This window comes from Heterocephalus glaber, unplaced genomic scaffold (genome assembly GCF_053883595.1).
Source record: "Heterocephalus glaber isolate CG9 unplaced genomic scaffold, H.glaber_assembly_v1.0 deba00001481, whole genome shotgun sequence".
Lineage (NCBI taxonomy): Eukaryota > Metazoa > Chordata > Mammalia > Rodentia > Bathyergidae > Heterocephalus > Heterocephalus glaber.
In genome coordinates this window covers 45,488,771-45,505,072 of record NW_028258317.1, presented here as the reverse complement: position 1 = coordinate 45,505,072, position 16,302 = coordinate 45,488,771, and the positions used below count along the sequence as shown (strand labels likewise).

The 16,302-nt window shown below is 39.1% G+C and overlaps 1 protein-coding gene across 9 annotated transcripts in view; it reads left to right on the top strand.

The window, feature by feature from the left end:
- Mlana (melan-A) overlaps positions 1-15,942 on the top strand; it is a 125,692-nt gene extending 109,750 nt beyond the window's left edge. For 5 of the 9 annotated variants that reach the window (XM_087183982.1, XM_087183980.1, XM_087183983.1 and 2 more), the window contains 5 exons: positions 419-520; positions 2,073-2,193; positions 5,839-5,935; positions 14,240-14,353; positions 15,648-15,942. In XM_087183982.1, coding sequence (XP_087040108.1) covers positions 472-520; positions 2,073-2,193; positions 5,839-5,935; positions 14,240-14,353; positions 15,648-15,716 — 450 coding nt within the window. In that variant the 5' untranslated portion in view covers positions 419-471 and the 3' untranslated portion in view covers positions 15,717-15,942. The remainder of the gene's footprint in view (positions 1-418; positions 521-2,072; positions 2,194-5,838; positions 5,936-14,239; positions 14,354-15,647) is intronic. The other 4 variants (XM_087183984.1, XM_087183987.1, XM_087183985.1 and 1 more) reach the window with 1 other exon arrangement.
- Positions 15,943-16,302: the final 360 nt, after the last annotated feature.

Sequence of the window (16,302 nt, the reverse complement as noted above, 5' to 3'; positions counted from 1 at the left end):
ACCAAATAGTAACCTTGGAGAGAAATGACTTCTCCTATTAACCATTGCCCTGGGCCAGGCAAAGTTGAGAATGAATAAAAATCCTCTTTTTCTCTGAAAGTTTGTAGGATAGGCTCAAATTAAAGGCAAATGAAGAACATTTTTCTGCCAAATAATAACCCAGTTCGAAAGTTTTGTTGTGTTTTCATTTGTATTTTCTTCAAACTTACTTTTCCATTAGTAGAAGGAGTTGAGGCCTAAGCTATGAGTATTTCTGAAGCCCTTGATATCAGTGAGGAAGTCAGTACAAATTCTTGCAGAGAGAAACCAGGGGGTCCTTTCAATATTGGTTAACTGGCAGCAGTGTCTTCGTGGGTCTTTATGAAATGGTGGGAAGGATGCGCTGAATTCCCTAAATGATGCTCATGTGTCCTCTCAGGTGTGCTGTGATCTGACCCCATAAGATGCCACAAGAAGAGGGTCACTTCAGCCATGGTTATCCCAGGAAGGGGCACGGCCATGCTTACATCACAACCGAAGAGTAAGTTCAAAACCAGACCTAGCAGAGTTTCCAGCTTGCTGTTTGCTGGCATAGCCTGCTGACTTCCACTGGCACAAGGCCATTTATAAATCTCCCTTGCATTTGTTTCCCCAGACAGTGAAAACTATAGCAACAAAGGGAGGAGACTTCTGGTTCTACAGAGGGCTCACTCAAGTTTCTCTGGGGCCAAACAGGCAGGAGGAAAGGAATGATTAAAAAGTTGGATCTTTCTATTTTTGTCCACACTCTTAGCTATTGAACCTTATTAGCCGTAGGTCCCCAAATTGAAAAACTTCTGTCCAGCATTAAGATGCTTTTTTCTGCAAGCCTTGTTCTGTCAACTCCTCTCAGGCTGCTGAAGGTGACTTGTAGATGAAATAAAGCTGAGTTGCCAAAGAACCAGTGAGGATGAGGGCAGGTGTGTGGAACTCAACCTGCAGACTAACTCTAGGATGAAGATGGTGCTATAACTGTTGTATTATAACTTTACTGAAAGGATACCGTGTTATTAAGAATTAATTTAAAATAAGAATTTATATGTTAGCATTTCTACGGTGCTATGTATTATATAATAGTTGAAGATACACACTGCTTTTATTATTTAAAAATCTAATAATCCAGTGGAAGAGTTGGGCAAGAGAATAACTTCAGCCCATACAAATGCTATTAGCTGGGCATGGTGGCCCAAACCTGTAATCCCAGAACTCTGGAAGCTGAGGTAGGAGGATCAAAGGTTTGAGCCCAGGTTGGCAACTTAGTAACTTAATAGTTTCTATAAAAATAAAAAAGGACTAGGGATGTAGCTCAGTGAGAAGGGCCCGGGTTTAATCCCCAGTACCTCCAGTACTCTGAGAAGAAAGAAAGAAAGAAAGAAAGAAAGAAAGAAAGAAAGAAAGAAAGAAAGAAAGAAAGAAAGAAAGAAAGAAAGAAAGAAAGAAAAAAGTAAGCACTGTGTTAGGGGACGCGCACTGCGACTGTGGGACACACCCTGCAGATTCTGGGAGCGGAGAGGGGTGTGGTGATGGGAGGGAGTGCGGTGGTAGGACAGGAAGTTCCATTCTCTGAGCAGGGGTTTCAACAGGACATCGAGGAATGGGGTTTTTATCTGGATTATGTTTTTCATGATCAGTTCAGAATGCCCTGCAGACCTGCTCTCCTTTTGGAAAAAGTCATCGAAAAACCTTAAAAGGAGTCAATCAGCAGGGACAAACAAGTTGTAGAACCCATCCAAGGCACTAAGAATCCAGGCTGGGAGCGTTTCCTCTGAAGACCATGCTGGGATTCTCCCATACCCCTGTGTAGTCAGTCAATTGGTCAATCTGAGGAAAGAACAGGGGTAGTTATATCTCCTAACAAAATTTTCCAAGAGTGAAAAGAAACTCTTAGGGAGGATCTAATGCACATGGTATTAGTTTGGATATTGTTTCAGTTTCTGTAGGATGACTTAACAGAGTCTTCTTTAAAACATAATTTTATTTACCTGTCAGGTAATAGTCCAAGAGTACAAAGTTCAATACCCATTAGTTTCTTTCTCCCTGGTCACTCCCCTTAGATACTGGCTTTGTCTATCCAGTTGAAGATGATACATCATCACTGCCACCAACAGAAAGAGGGAGACAAAGAGAAGTGGCATGCATCACTTCTGCTCACCTCCAACATGATGACCCACCCTGGTGGGTATCATCCTTTCTGTGTTGTAGAGGAGGAATGAATTAGAGAAACTAGGAAATATACAACTGGACACAGTGATACTGTAGTTTCAGTATGAGTTTATTTGCCTGTGAAGCACTATGCTGTAGACCAGCAGAACAAATATTTACATGATTCCATCCAACAACAGACAAGGGAAGAGATCAGTATCTACCATGAAGCTGAAGGCTGGGAACAGGAGGTCGTTAGCTCAGGAGGCCATGTAGTGCCATCCTTCCTAGCTAGGGAAGCAAGTGGCCAGGTGGCGTTCACAGCCGAAGCAGAGTTACTCTCAGGGTCTATCTGGGAAGACAGAAACCAAGCAGACACTTCAACTCTACTGTAAGTAACTAATTAAGCATACATTCAGCCTGAGGAGGCACAGAAGACACAAAGGTAACCCTGAGGCAGTCACTATATGATGCTGCTTCTACCCTTGAGTCTAGAAGAATAAAGAGTGGAGGTCATCAGAAGCCAGAGCGGAGAGGCAGCACCACACACCAATGGGACTCACATCTCTGAGGAAGCATCTCTATTTGGATGGTTCTGGAGCCTTGGGAGCTTAGAGGTGGGGACACTGGCCAGTGTGTAAGGAGCATAACAGGGCTGTTCTGGGAGTGAGAAGCAGAGCTGGTGGTTGGGAAGACATTATGAAGAACTGTTGCTGAGGTAGCACTAACCAGAACACGAAGAGCAGCTCTTTCCCATGTTGGAAACTCCCTCCTCCAGTCTCTGGAACTCCCTCTAAGGCGCTCTAATGGAAGCCAGTGGGCAGAGAAGGGAGGTCTGCAGAGTTCACCCCCAGCACAGCACAGAAAGGTGGGCTGGGAACTAGGTGACAGCAGCTGAATTAGGGATGCATGGGGTTTAATACCAACACCACGTAATGGAACCTCTTGGCTGAAGGCATGAGCATTCTGAGTCCTGCTTGCTTAACAAAGTGCTCATGTATGGTTAGGTGAATCCTCTGGCATCTTCCCTGAGAACACAGGGGAGCCTCTAGCTTCTAGAGCAAAAGAAAAGTATCCATTTAACTTGTATGGTGGGAGCTGTCCCTCCATAGGCAGAATGTCATTTCAACATTTAAAGCTCCCACATGGTGGTTTCTTGTCCTCAGTCTGTGAAGGAAAGAACCACTGAATTCATGGAACATCATGATTTTGTGCAAGCTAGTTAAAGAGGTCAGTCCAGAACATAACTGTGCACAGGCCACCAATATTCTCTCATGAAAGATCTCTGCTCGTAGATAAATAGGAAGTAGGGAGAAATTCCAGTAATTCTCCAAATTACCTATTTTTTTGTTTCAAAAGTATTTTAATGATACTACTAGTTTTTCTTAATTCCTTTAAAAGGAAGTTTTGTGCTAATATCTGTTTCTTCTTTGTAAGAGAGAATCATTTTTTGCCTATGTCTTGTACTCTATTTTGAAGAAAAGGATATACAATATATTAACTATTAACTATTGTTATTATCTCTCAAAAAAAGAGGAAACTTTGATTTAAAAAAGAAGATCCCAGCTCAGGTAGGGGAATAGGGACAGCCATATTGGAGCAACACATCTCGGAGATTCTCTGAAGATATTTATCCTTCTTACAATCTCGCCACCAGACAGAATGAGTAAGAACAATATGAAGTAAATTCCCATACTCACCCAAAAGAGCAACCCATCTGCTGTGAGTGTGACCTACCTCTCAGAAGGCTCGGGAGACAGAGCTTCTTACAGTTCAGTGGACATACATCATCTAAAGCACTTGCTTAAGTGTGGATTCCAAGTACTGCCACTCAAGAGGCTGAGCTGGCAGGTCAGGGGTAGAGCCCATGGATCTGCACTTTAGTGAGCATTGCAGAGTGGGTGACACTCTGAGGATCCCTGCCAAGCTGGGCAGTTCTGGTGCATCCTTGGGGTTTCATGCTCTCCATCTTTGGGTATGTTGTGAGGACATGATCTTGATAAAGAGCTGGAACAGAGCTCTGTCTGTATCAGGAAGTTCAAGGGGAGACCACAGAATCAAATCAGAGCACAGGCATGCTGGGAACTGGATCAGATGCCTTCAGTCATGAGAACCCCAGAATGTTCCTGTGACAGCTTCCTTTTAAGAAACAGTAATTTCTGCGGGACAAGCACCACCCTTGGAAATAGGACACCTGGGTCTGTCCCAAATTCTAGAGCTCTCTTGGCGGGCGTCCAGTGCCAGTTATTATGAATCCTGGTCCTGCCACTTACTGGTTGTGCAACCTTTGCCATTTTACCAACCTAATGTGGCTCTAAAATGAACATCATATATATCTCAGAGGATTGTAATGAGGAAAAAGTGAAGCCACATGTGTGTGTGGTGCTTAGCAGTGTCTGGCACAAGTTGGTGCTCTGTCACTGAGGTGGTGGTAACACTGATGAATTTCAGTCGGTCTCAGCTTCTTGATCTATAAGATGGGTAGACTGGCCTACATAATTGGGTCAGAACTTCCTGTGGCATGGGCATCTCATGGTTCTCTTGGACATAACAGGTTTGATGCCTAGTAGCCTCAAGATTGGTAGGTGGCACTGGGCAAAATTTTCTCCAGAAGTCTTTGTTCAAACTTGCTCCTTTCTTATAAACCTAGTTCTGCAGAACCTTTTTAACAAGTGCACAGACACAGATAACATGTAATGCTGTGAACTTTGACCATGCTGTGGTGTGGAAAATCAGCCAGACGCTAGCTCATTGACAGTTTTACACAGGCAGTACATAGTTCTGGCCTCTTTCCAGGCCTTTGTGGTAACTGTAATGCTTACAAGGGCAACTAGAGACAAGGCCCAAGAGTATGACTTAGATGCCCACCTTGGCATTCTGTGGTTTAGGACCAGATCTTTCTGTAGCAACTCTGTATCTTTCCCCTAGGTGTCACTCAGACTCTTCGCCACTGGGCTGCATGGGGTGAGAGGAGCTTGGGGCAGAGATGGTCTGCGCTTTCTGTCTTGTGACAGCTCTGGATGACCAGCAGCAAGTCACTTAATCTCTGTCTTTATTTCCTAATCTGTGAAACTGGGATGATGCATAGTGTGAACCTAACAGGGCTATTATGAGAATTTAAAAAGCCAATATGCAGGCTGGGGATTTAGCTCAGTGGCACAGCGCCTACCTCACAAGTGTCCTGAGTTCAATCCCTGGTACCAAAAAAAAAAAAAAGCCAATGTGAACCTAATGGAGTTACTATAAGAATTTAAAAAGCCAATGCTTATGGAATGTTTAGCATAGCACCTGGCTTATAGTAGGTGTTCAGTCAGTGTTAATTTCTGTTTCCTTTTTCTGGGCTGAGTTGGAGAAAATGCTGTAAACCAGCCCCAGTGAGAAGAAAAAAATACTTCCAATAAAGCCCCAATAAATATATGGTCCCTGTGAGGATCAGTTATTAGGACATCTCTTCTGCCTGGAGCTTGGGTACTTGGCCTTGCGGTTAGCAGTGCTCACAGGTCTCGGAGACCAGGATCTGTGCCAAGATACTGGAGCTGTAGGTCTGTTGGGCTCCTGTGCCTGGGGGATGGCAAACTACTGGGGGGGCTGTATGAAGAAGGAAGAAGGTTGATTTATGTTTCACCACACTGTGGAACAGTATTTCTGTGCCTAATTGGATTTGTGTATCTCCGCCAGGGCTGCAGGGATTGGCATCCTGACAGTGATCCTGGGAATTTTACTGCTCATTGGCTGCTGGTATTGTAGAAGACAAAGTGGATACAGAACCTTGATGGTGGGTTAAGTTCCCACTGCTGGGATCTTTCTGGATCCAGGACCCCCTTTCCACTTTCTCTGAATTTCTGAGGAGTGAGATAACATTCTCATGATCCCCTGTAGCTCTAATTCCCACTTCTGATGAATCTTCGTTTTTTTCTCTTTTTCTTTTTTTTTTTTTTTTTGGTACCAGAGATCGAACTCGGGTCCTTCCACTTTTGAGGCAGGCAGTGGAACCACTGAGCTAAATCCTTGGCCCTGATGAATCTTTCCATACATTGCCCTTCTAGCAACTATTCTTTTTGCCTCTCCCCAAGTATGAGCCCCAACTAGGAACTTGCCTCTTCTCTTTGGTTCTATGCAAAGCAAATTTAAGTACCTGGCTGCCATGTGCAGCAGAGCACTGATGGCTTGTAGGGCACAGGGGAAAGGGTTTGTGGTCCCCTTAACACCAGTGTAATAGAATCCTTGGGTCTTACTAATTCTAGAGATTATTGTTAATTCTGTTATCCCATTTAGCGGCATACTTCTCCTTCCTTGCCTGTTGACATCTTTTATCATAGGTTGCCTGGGAATTTCAAGTTCTTGTAATTCTGTCATACTAAGTAGTCCAGGATACCCAAGACCCCTGTGAACATCAGTACAGTGACAGAACCATCCTTCCCTTCCGCAGCACAAAGCATATTTATTTATTTTCACCAGCCTCCATCTTCCTGGGGTGGCTAATGTTTAACAGTATCTTTTTGTTCTTTACCCACATAACCAGGAAGCTAACACAATGACATAGTCTACTCTTCTGGCACCAGGTTATCCAATGAGTGGGACAGATCAATTAAGCCTATAGACCGTTAAAAAACTACACGTTGGAGCAAATTCACTTCAAAGCCAGGTAGTACTTTAACACTGAAGCATCCAAAGGCATTCTCCTTTGGATGGAGGAGAGTTGCAATTTTTCTCTCTTCTTATCACAGATATGAAAGGTTTTCAGGTTGATGCATGATAGAAAGCTATCTTCACAAAAGATGTTGGAAAGTCTCATTCTTCATTCGGCAAACACTTCTCTCAGAAGAGGTTCTGTGAAGGAGAGGAGTGCTAGTGTGGGTGGGGGGCTGGAGCATGGCAATCTGAAGAAGAGAAGGGGACCATAAGAGAGGCACCTTGCAATTTTTCCCACCTTGCCAAGAAACTAAGCAGTCTTGTGTCCCCCTTTCCCTAATACCTTACCAAAGTATGCAAAAAACAAACCATGAAGGGCTAGGCAAATCAGAGGCTGACACACCACCAAGAAGAGCCCTCTAGTATGTTTGTATTTCATGAGAAAGAGCAGAAGGTACTGAGTCTGAACAAGAAAACTCTAAACCAACACTAGAGGAAAGCCCTTGATTACAAGGTTAGGGACAGAACCCCAGTTCATATGACACATCTGTGGTGGTCCACAACAGGTTAGTAGGTGAAGGGCTTTGCTTCCATCACAGAACTCCACTGGTACCTCTAGCATGGGGTAATGACATTATCTTGTAGATGGCTATTTACTTTTCTCCCTCTTTCACCCCTTTCCCCCCACCCCCGATTTATGAACCAGGATACTGTACCTCCAGTGCTTAGCACAGTGCCTGACATATAGCAGTTACTCAATTGTATGGCTTTAGGATTTGATCTGATTGGGTACCACTGACTTACTTGGAAGCCTTAGATTTTTAACTTCTCCAAACCTCATTGGCTCCATTCTACACACAAACATGGTAGAAATGTGATATAACACAATCAGTTATTTTTAAGCAAAACATTTATTGGTACATTTTAGATATACAAAATGATAACATTCATCATAGGGGATTTGTACCTATACATGATATATCTTGCTTTTTCTCCCCCCCGCCACCTTTGGCCCCTCTTCCCCTCCTTATATACAAAAATTTTGTTTCTATTTTTTCCTTCTATTTTCTCTTCTTTTTCTTGTGGCTTTTTTCCTCCAGCCCCCCTTGTTATCCTTCTTATTTGAACATTTTCTTCCCATTTTACAATATCTATTATAAATTTTAGTCCTTATTTCCACTTTTGATTTCTCACACCAAAGAAACAATGTGATATTTAAACATGTGTGTACAATTTATTTCACCTAAGAGTGTGGTCTCAAAGTCCATCCATTTATCTATAAATGTTTCAAGATCACCCTTCTTTATGGCACAGCAGTACTCCACTGTATAAAAAACCCCACATATTCTTTATCTATTTGTTGGTTGATGGGTATTTGGGCTATTTCCAAGAATTAGCTATTACAAATTGTGCTGCTATAAACATGAGTGTGTACATATCACTGTGGTAAGCTTTTAATTCTTTCGGGAAGATAATCAAGAAGGGGAATAGCTGGGCCAAATGGAACTTCTAGCTTTAGTTTTTTGAGGAATCTCTACACCAAATCTACTCTCCCACCAACAGTGGAGAAGGATTCCTTTATCCCCACAGCCCGCAAGCATTTGTTATTGGTTGATTTCTTGATAATAGCCATCCTTTCTGGAGTGAAATAGAATCTTAGTATTGTTTTAATTTGTATCTCTTGAATGATCAGTGATGTTTAACATTTTTTCATATATTTATTTGCTATTTCTATTTCTTTACCTGAGAAGTGTCTATTCATTTCAGAGTCCCATTTTTGGTCTGGGTCTTTGAATTTGAGGGGACTGATTTTTTTTGGTTCTTTATATATTCTAGATAGTAAGTAGTCTTTTGTCTGAGGAACGGTTGGCAAAATTTTTTTCCACACTGTGGGTTGTCTCTTTACTCTGTTGGTGGTTTCTCTTGCTGTGCAAAAGCTTTTAATGACCCAGTGGCGTGAGGTAATACAGGTTCTAGAAGTAGGTATTGATCTTGTGATTTCTACAGGATCTGTTGTGATTTCACCCTTTTCATTCCTAATTGCATGGATTTGAGTCCTTTTTTTCCTTTATTTTGATAAGGTTGGCCAGGAGTTTGTCAATTTTATTTAATCTTTCAAATAATCAACTCTTTGATTCATTGATTCTTTGTTTTCTTAGTCTCCATTGCATTAATTTCTGCTCTGGTCTTTATAATTTCCTCCTTCATATGAGCTTTGGGCTTGAATTGCTCTTCTTTTTCTAGAAGTTTGAGGTACATTAGGTTATTTGAGCCCGGTCTGTTTTCCTGATATGGGTATTCACTGCTATAAATTTCCCTTTTAGGACTGCTTTCATTGCATCCCATAAGTTCTGGTATGTTGTATTGCCATTATCATTTAATTGTAGAAACTGTCTAATTTCTTCTTTAATTTCATCTGTGACTCATTGGTTGTTCACAGGGGTGTTATTTAATTTCCATGTCTTTATGAAGTTCTTGTGGTTTCTTTTGCCATTGATTTCCAATTTCATTGCACTAGGGTCTGATAATATGCATGGGATAATTTCAATTCCTTTGGATTTACTTAAGCATGTTCTATGAGCTAGTATGTGCTCTATTTTGGAGAACATCCAATGTGTAGCTAAGAAGAACATGTATTCTGATGTTGTGGGGTGGAAAACTCTGTAGACATCTACTAATGTCCATTTGTTCAAAAGCTTGGTTCAGTTCTGATATTTCTTTGTTGACTTATTTGTCTAGTCGATCTATTTGTGTCAGTAGGTATTGAGGTCCCCCACTACAATTGTGTTAGTGCTTATTTGATTTTTCATGTCCATTAATATTTGTTTTATATAGGTGTGTACACTGCTATTTGGTGCATATATATTTATGATTGTTATCTCTTCCTCTTGGATTGTTAGCTTTACAAGGATGTAGTGACTTTCTTTGTCTCTCTTAATCAGTCTTGGCTTGAAATCTACTTTGTCTGCAAATAGCTATCCCTGCTTTTTTCCAGGTTCCTGTCAAATGGAGTATTGTTTTTCATCCTTTGATTTTCAGTCTATGAATTTCTTTTTGAATGAAATGTGTTTCTTGTATGCAGCATATTATTGATAAAGGGTGAAAGATTTATGTGATCTGAAGAGAAACCAGAGTGCAACATCATATTGTTGGATGTTGCTTCTTGATCTGTTCTCCCAGTCTGTTTCTTTTGATTGTGAGTTGAGACCATTAACATTTATAGTTATAACTAAAATGTATTGACTTATCCCTGTCATGTTATTTTCCTGTTGTTGGCTCCCTTCTTTCCTCCTCTATTTAGTTTCTTGCCTTACCTGGTGGATTCACTCTGTTGGGGTTTATGAAATTATAATCCTTGTTATCTCTCTGTAGAATATCCTTCAGAACACTTTGGAGTGCTGGTTTGGTGTTCATGAATTTCCTCAGGTGTTCTTTGTCATGAAAGTATCCTGTTTTTCCATCAATTTTGACAGACAGTTTTGTGGGGTACATCAATCTGGATTGGAGGTAGTTTTCTTTTAGGGCTTGAAATATTTCACTCCAAGCTCTCCTTCACTTAAGGGTTTGTGTTGAGAAGTCTGTGATTCTGATGGGCTTTCCTTCACAGGTGATTTGTTTCTTTTCTCCAACAGCTTTTAATATTCTGCTCTTGTGTTGAATTTCTGGAGTCTTGACTGTTATATGCCTTGGTGTAGTTTTTTTCTCATCATGGCTAATTGGAATTCTGTATGCCTCACTTATCTGTATCAAATTCTTTTTCCATGCTTGGGAACTTTTCTGCTATTATTCTGTGAACAAATTTTTAATGTTCATTTGCTACCTTCTGATTTTTCATTGATTCCAATTAATCTTATGTTATTCTTCTTTGCATCATCTAGTAGGTGTGGGATTGAATTTTCATGATCCCTTGCTATTTTTAAGAAGTCTTCCATTTGATGATGGCTAACTGCAACCATGTCTTCTAGCTCAGATATTCTATCATCATATTGTTTGATTCTGCTACATATACTTTCAGTAGAACTTTCAGTCTCCTGAATATCTGTTTGAATCTGTTTCATGGATTTCATTTCTTTCTTATACTGGGCATTCATGTTTTTCATTATTTTTCTGAGCTTCTCTTTTTTAATTTTTTATCTGTCTCTGCGCTAGAGTCACTAAGCATGTTTTTCATTATGGTCATTATCTCTGTAGTTATCTGTGAAATTATTTCTGCTTTGATTTTTTTCTGGTGCTTCATCCATCTGCTTTGGTACTTCTGCTGTTTTCATTTCAGAGAGTCCATGTGGGTAGCTTTCAGATTGTTACACTTCAATGTCCCCTAGGTTTGCATTTGGTGAGCTGAAATTCTTGGGGAATTTCATCTTATTTAAATGTCTTCTCATTTTCTACTTTTTTAGTTTAATTCTTGAGTTGATGCTTGTAAATTGCTTAGGGTGAGTAGCTTTATTGGCAGTATTTAGAATCCTTAGGAAATAGCTACTTCTCAGAGATGTCTTCCAGATGTAGCTGGCTTTTGGGTTTTGAGTTTGTTGCAAGATCCTACCCCTTCAATTTATTGGGAATGAGAAGTTTCTGCCTACTTTGCCAAGCCCCTGGTTCTTTGGCACTGGCCTAAAGTATTTTTTTAAGACCCTTAGGCATTCTCAGTCTTGGTATGCCAGGAAGAACAAGTATGTAACACAGTTATGTCATCTTGGCTAAAGTAGTACAATCAGCAGTAACAATCACATCAAACACAGCCTAAAAAATGACAAACAGCCACTGGAGTTCACTGCATCCACTGATCCATTCCACTGGTGCATTTTTCCCTGGAGGCCTTGGGGGTTGCCAGTAGTCACCTGCATTTGCAGGTTTGACCTGCCCTTCCTATGCTGTGGGTATGGGCTCTGGGAGAAAGCACTACCTGCCATCTCTCTCCTTTTCATTTAAATCTCTCTCTTTGGTCTCCCCATGGACTTCAATTCTCACTTTAGATCCTTCCTGGATCCAGGGGACCCCCTTCCTTCCTTCTTCTCCTCCTCACACCACTATATTCCAGTGTCAGATTACCAAATTTCAAAGAAGCTCTTTCTCTGCTGCTCACCACTCTGCCATCTTCCCAGAAGCCCCCAGTTTTTATTTAATATATTTTCTTTGATATTTTTATTTCATCATATATTTACATATAAAAATACAATGATGTAGCCTTTCAAGGAGAACATGTTATAAAAACTCACTATGTTGGCGTTCATTTCCCAATCATCCACAATTATTAGCTTGATGCTTGATTTTTCTTCTTTCTGCTTCAATGTTCTCATCTTAAATTCATTCAATTTGAAGAGTAGCAGAGAGCCTTAATTCTGTTTACACACTGTGGACTGGTAAAGTTTAAGTTCATTCTACTATGCTTCCATTCCTCTAGATGTAAATCAGTGATTCAGAGTGTTTCTTGAAATTTTATGAAATAGAAATGTGTTTAAATTCCCTGGTTTTACTGTCACAATAAGTCCATCAAGTAAATATTTTTATGCTTATTTTGTACATGAGAAAGCTGAGAGAAACAAAGGTTAAATAACTTATTCAAAGTCTAAGTGCCTATAAGTGACAGAGCAAAATTTTGTAGAGAAGCAATCTCCAAAATCCATCTGCCTAACCACTACTCTTTACTGCTCATTAATCATCTATTATAAGTGGAACTGAGGCAGGAATATATATTCTGCTACTGTTGGTTAACAAGAATATACAGATGGGGCAGAATATTTAGCTCAGTGGTTCCACCGCCTGCCTTGCAAGCACTGCCTGCCTTGCAAGCACAAGGCCCTGAGTTCGATCCCTGGTACCAAAAAAAAAAAAGAGTATACAGATGTTTATTATATGTAGTTCATGATTTTGGTGGGTTCAGTTATATCCTTATTGAATTTTTGTCTGCTGGATCTGTCTCATTCTGGTAGAAGTATATTGAAATCTCCAACTATAACTCTGACTACACAGTGGATGTCAATGGTATGTCCTTGAAGATTTAACAGTTATTGTCTCTCTTTTTTTTTTTTTTGCCGTTTTTAGGTACATGTGTATGTCAAGTACTATGATGTTTTCTTGGAGAATGAACCCTTTATCATTATTTAATGCTGTCTTTATCTCCAATATTACTCTTTAGCCTGCTCTTTCTGAAATTAACATAGGAACTATCACAGTGGGTTCTTATATATAACACATAGTTGGAACTTGTTTATGATCCATTATGATAATCAGTCTGTTAATTGGTGTATTTAAAGCATTGACTTTGAAAATGATTATTGACATAGTTGGATTCTTATCTATCATAATTGTTAGTTTTATATTTTTTGCCCTTGTTCTTTGTTCCTATTTTTTACTTCCACTCTTTTTCTACCTTATGTGCTTTTTTTTTTCTGGTAGTGGGGATCAAACTCAGGACCTTGCTCTTGCGAGGCAGTCGCAGTGCCATTAAGCTAAATCCCCAATCCTACCTCATTGTGCTTTTAATGGAGCATTTTATATGATTTAATTTCTCTCCTTTTTTGTATTTCTTTTAAGCTTTTTAAAGTTGTTTTCCTAGAATTTGAAATATGCATTTACAATTAATCTAAGCCCACTTCATAGGTAGCATGAGTATTTGTGATAACAAAATAATCCTAATTATCCTTTCTATCCCTTGGATCACTGCTGTCATTCATTTGTGTATAAACATACATAATCAAATACATTGTTACTATTATTATTTGAACAAACTATATATATCAATTAAAATTTAAAAAATAAAAATGTTTATTTTACCTTCATATTCATTCTTCATTTGTCTTCCTTTCTTTATATACATCTGAGTTTCTTATCTATATTTTTCTTCTCTCTAAAGAACTCTTAAAATTTTTTGCAAGGTAAGTCTATGGCAACACATTTTCTCAATGTTTGCTTGTCTCAGAAAGTCTTTCTCTTTTCCTTTTTTGTGCTGGGGAATCAAACCCAGGGCCTTCTGCATGCTTGGCTGACACTTTGCCACTGAGCTACATCCCCAGCCCTCCTCCTTCATTTTTAAGGATAATTTCACAAAATTGTTCATTTTGTATATCCACTCTTCTCCTTCCCTTCAAAAATATTTATTAAGGGGCCAGGGATTTAGCTCAGTGGTTCCAGTGCCTGCCGCTCAAGAGCAAGGTCCCGAGTTTGATCCCCAGTACCAAAAACAAAACTAAACAAAAAAATTTATTAAAAATGGGGTGTCAGGCACTGTACTAGTGCCTTACCTTAATTCCCACAACTTTGCGAGGCAGGTATCTTCCTATTACAGATGCAAAAAGTGGAATTAGGAGAGGTAAACTAGTTTGAGGACATAGAAAATAAGTGGCCTAACCTAGATTAAAACCTATTCTTAAAACTTTGGCCATCTCTTTTCTTTAATGGAGTAAGCTATTTGTTCTTACCCATTCACTTTAATAAACTTATATTTCAGGACAAAAACCTTCATGCTGGTGTTCAAGGTACATTATGCAGAAGATGCTCACATGAAGAGCTTGGTCATCAGGACACCAAACTGTTTTTTCAAGAGAAAAACTGTGAACCTCTGGTAGGTTGAGATGATGCATCTGAGTATTTTCATATATGGCTGCTTTTAGTTCAAGTAAATAACATGATTTCCCTTGAAAAGCAAGGATACTGTGAATGTACTTAATGTCATTAAATTATACACCTAAAATTGTCCAAATGGTAAATTTTATAATGCATATTTTATTACAAAATAATAATAAAAACAAAAGGCAAAGGAAACATAGAGATTTTCTTAAATTGTATTCTTCTCATACTGATTTTTCCAGAGTTAATAATGAAAACTAAGATCCAAAGAAAGAACTTAGTTTTTGATGTAATATCCTTTCATTGTATATTTTTAATTACATTTGCCTTTTTAATCAATGTAAATATATACAAGGGGAAAAGTATCAATTATTTCTTTTTTTTTTTTTTTTTGGTACCGGGGATCAAACTTGGGACTTTGCACTTGCAAGGCAGGTGCCAGAACCAGAGCTAAATCCCCAGCGCAAAAGTATCAATTATTAATTAAATAGAGCTGTGCTATCCAATGGGGTAGCTACAAGCCACATGTTGTTATCAAACACTTGAAACATAGTACAGTAGTTTGACTTAAGATATATTGTCATACATCAGAGTATATGAAAATATAATCATTAATGATTTGTATTTAATGATCTGTAATTGAAATGACTAAATAAAAAGGTTAACTAAAATATCTTATTAATTTTACCTGCTTTTAAGAAATGTTGTATTGGAAATTACAATTACATATATGGCTTGAAGTGTGTTTTGACTGGACAGCACTGGTACAGATGCAATCTTGCATAATGGTTGAGAGCACTGATTCTCAGCTTAATGCCTTACTAGTTGTGTGATCTTGGCCAAATGACAACTTCTCAGTGCTTCAATTTCCCACTCTGTGACATTTTCTGGGATTATTATGAACATTAAGTGAAGGACTGACACATTTGTGCTGAATTGGTAGTATGTGCCTTTAGACAGAGTACAAGGATCTGTGTGGTAAAGACAATATATATTAACTGTGAATAGGGTTCAATAATTCATTAGGATTGGGACTTCTACTGACACTAATAATCCAGGTATACTTAATACTGTTAGATTGTGGGAAAGCCCTTAGCCCTATTTTTTCTCTGCTCTTTCCTCCAACAATGTTTCAACATACACATTTAGGTCAGAAATTAGATGTGAACACTTAAAAGTTTCAGTCCACAGCAAAAGTATAAGCATGCTATTAATTGTTTTGACTTACTCCCTTCCCAGAAACATATACACCATTTCCAAACCCATGTTCTCCTTTTGTATTATCACAGGTTCCTAATGCTCCACCTGCTTATGAGAAACTCTCCAGAGAACAGTCACCACCACCTTATTCACCTTGAGAGCCAGCAAGCTGCCTGAAAAATGCTGAAATGATTTCTCTTACACTTTAGTCTTAATTTTGTATAGACATTTAATGTTCTGCTTCAGGATGCTGTAACAACAATGTGTATCTCTAACAAGTCGGTGTTAAATTTTAAATAGAGCAACTAGGCAGTACTAAGGAAATGATTAGAAATATTAAAATGAAAAATATTCATCAATAAACTTTGTAATACCTACTCTCTATGCCGGTAGTAATGCTATTAAATATCTTATTCTCTAAGGGGTGAGTAGAACTCAAATGGGTGTTCTGGGACCATCTGATTTCTTTTTTAATTGAAAGTTTGCTTATTTACAAACTATTCAGATTTTTAAGAGAAGTGATGTCTTGACAAACATGAACTGCACACATAGTTGTGGCAGGTCCTACAGAGTTCTCACAAAGGATACTGCTAATGTTTAAGACAGAGCTGATGCACCCATTTATCTCATCTGTCAGTCATGCTGCTTTGAGTTTTAAAATTCTATGACACTGTAATGTGCTGCAAAGATCCTACATCTCAAATAATACATATAATGCAGTTCTAATTATGTTCTACTTCAAGA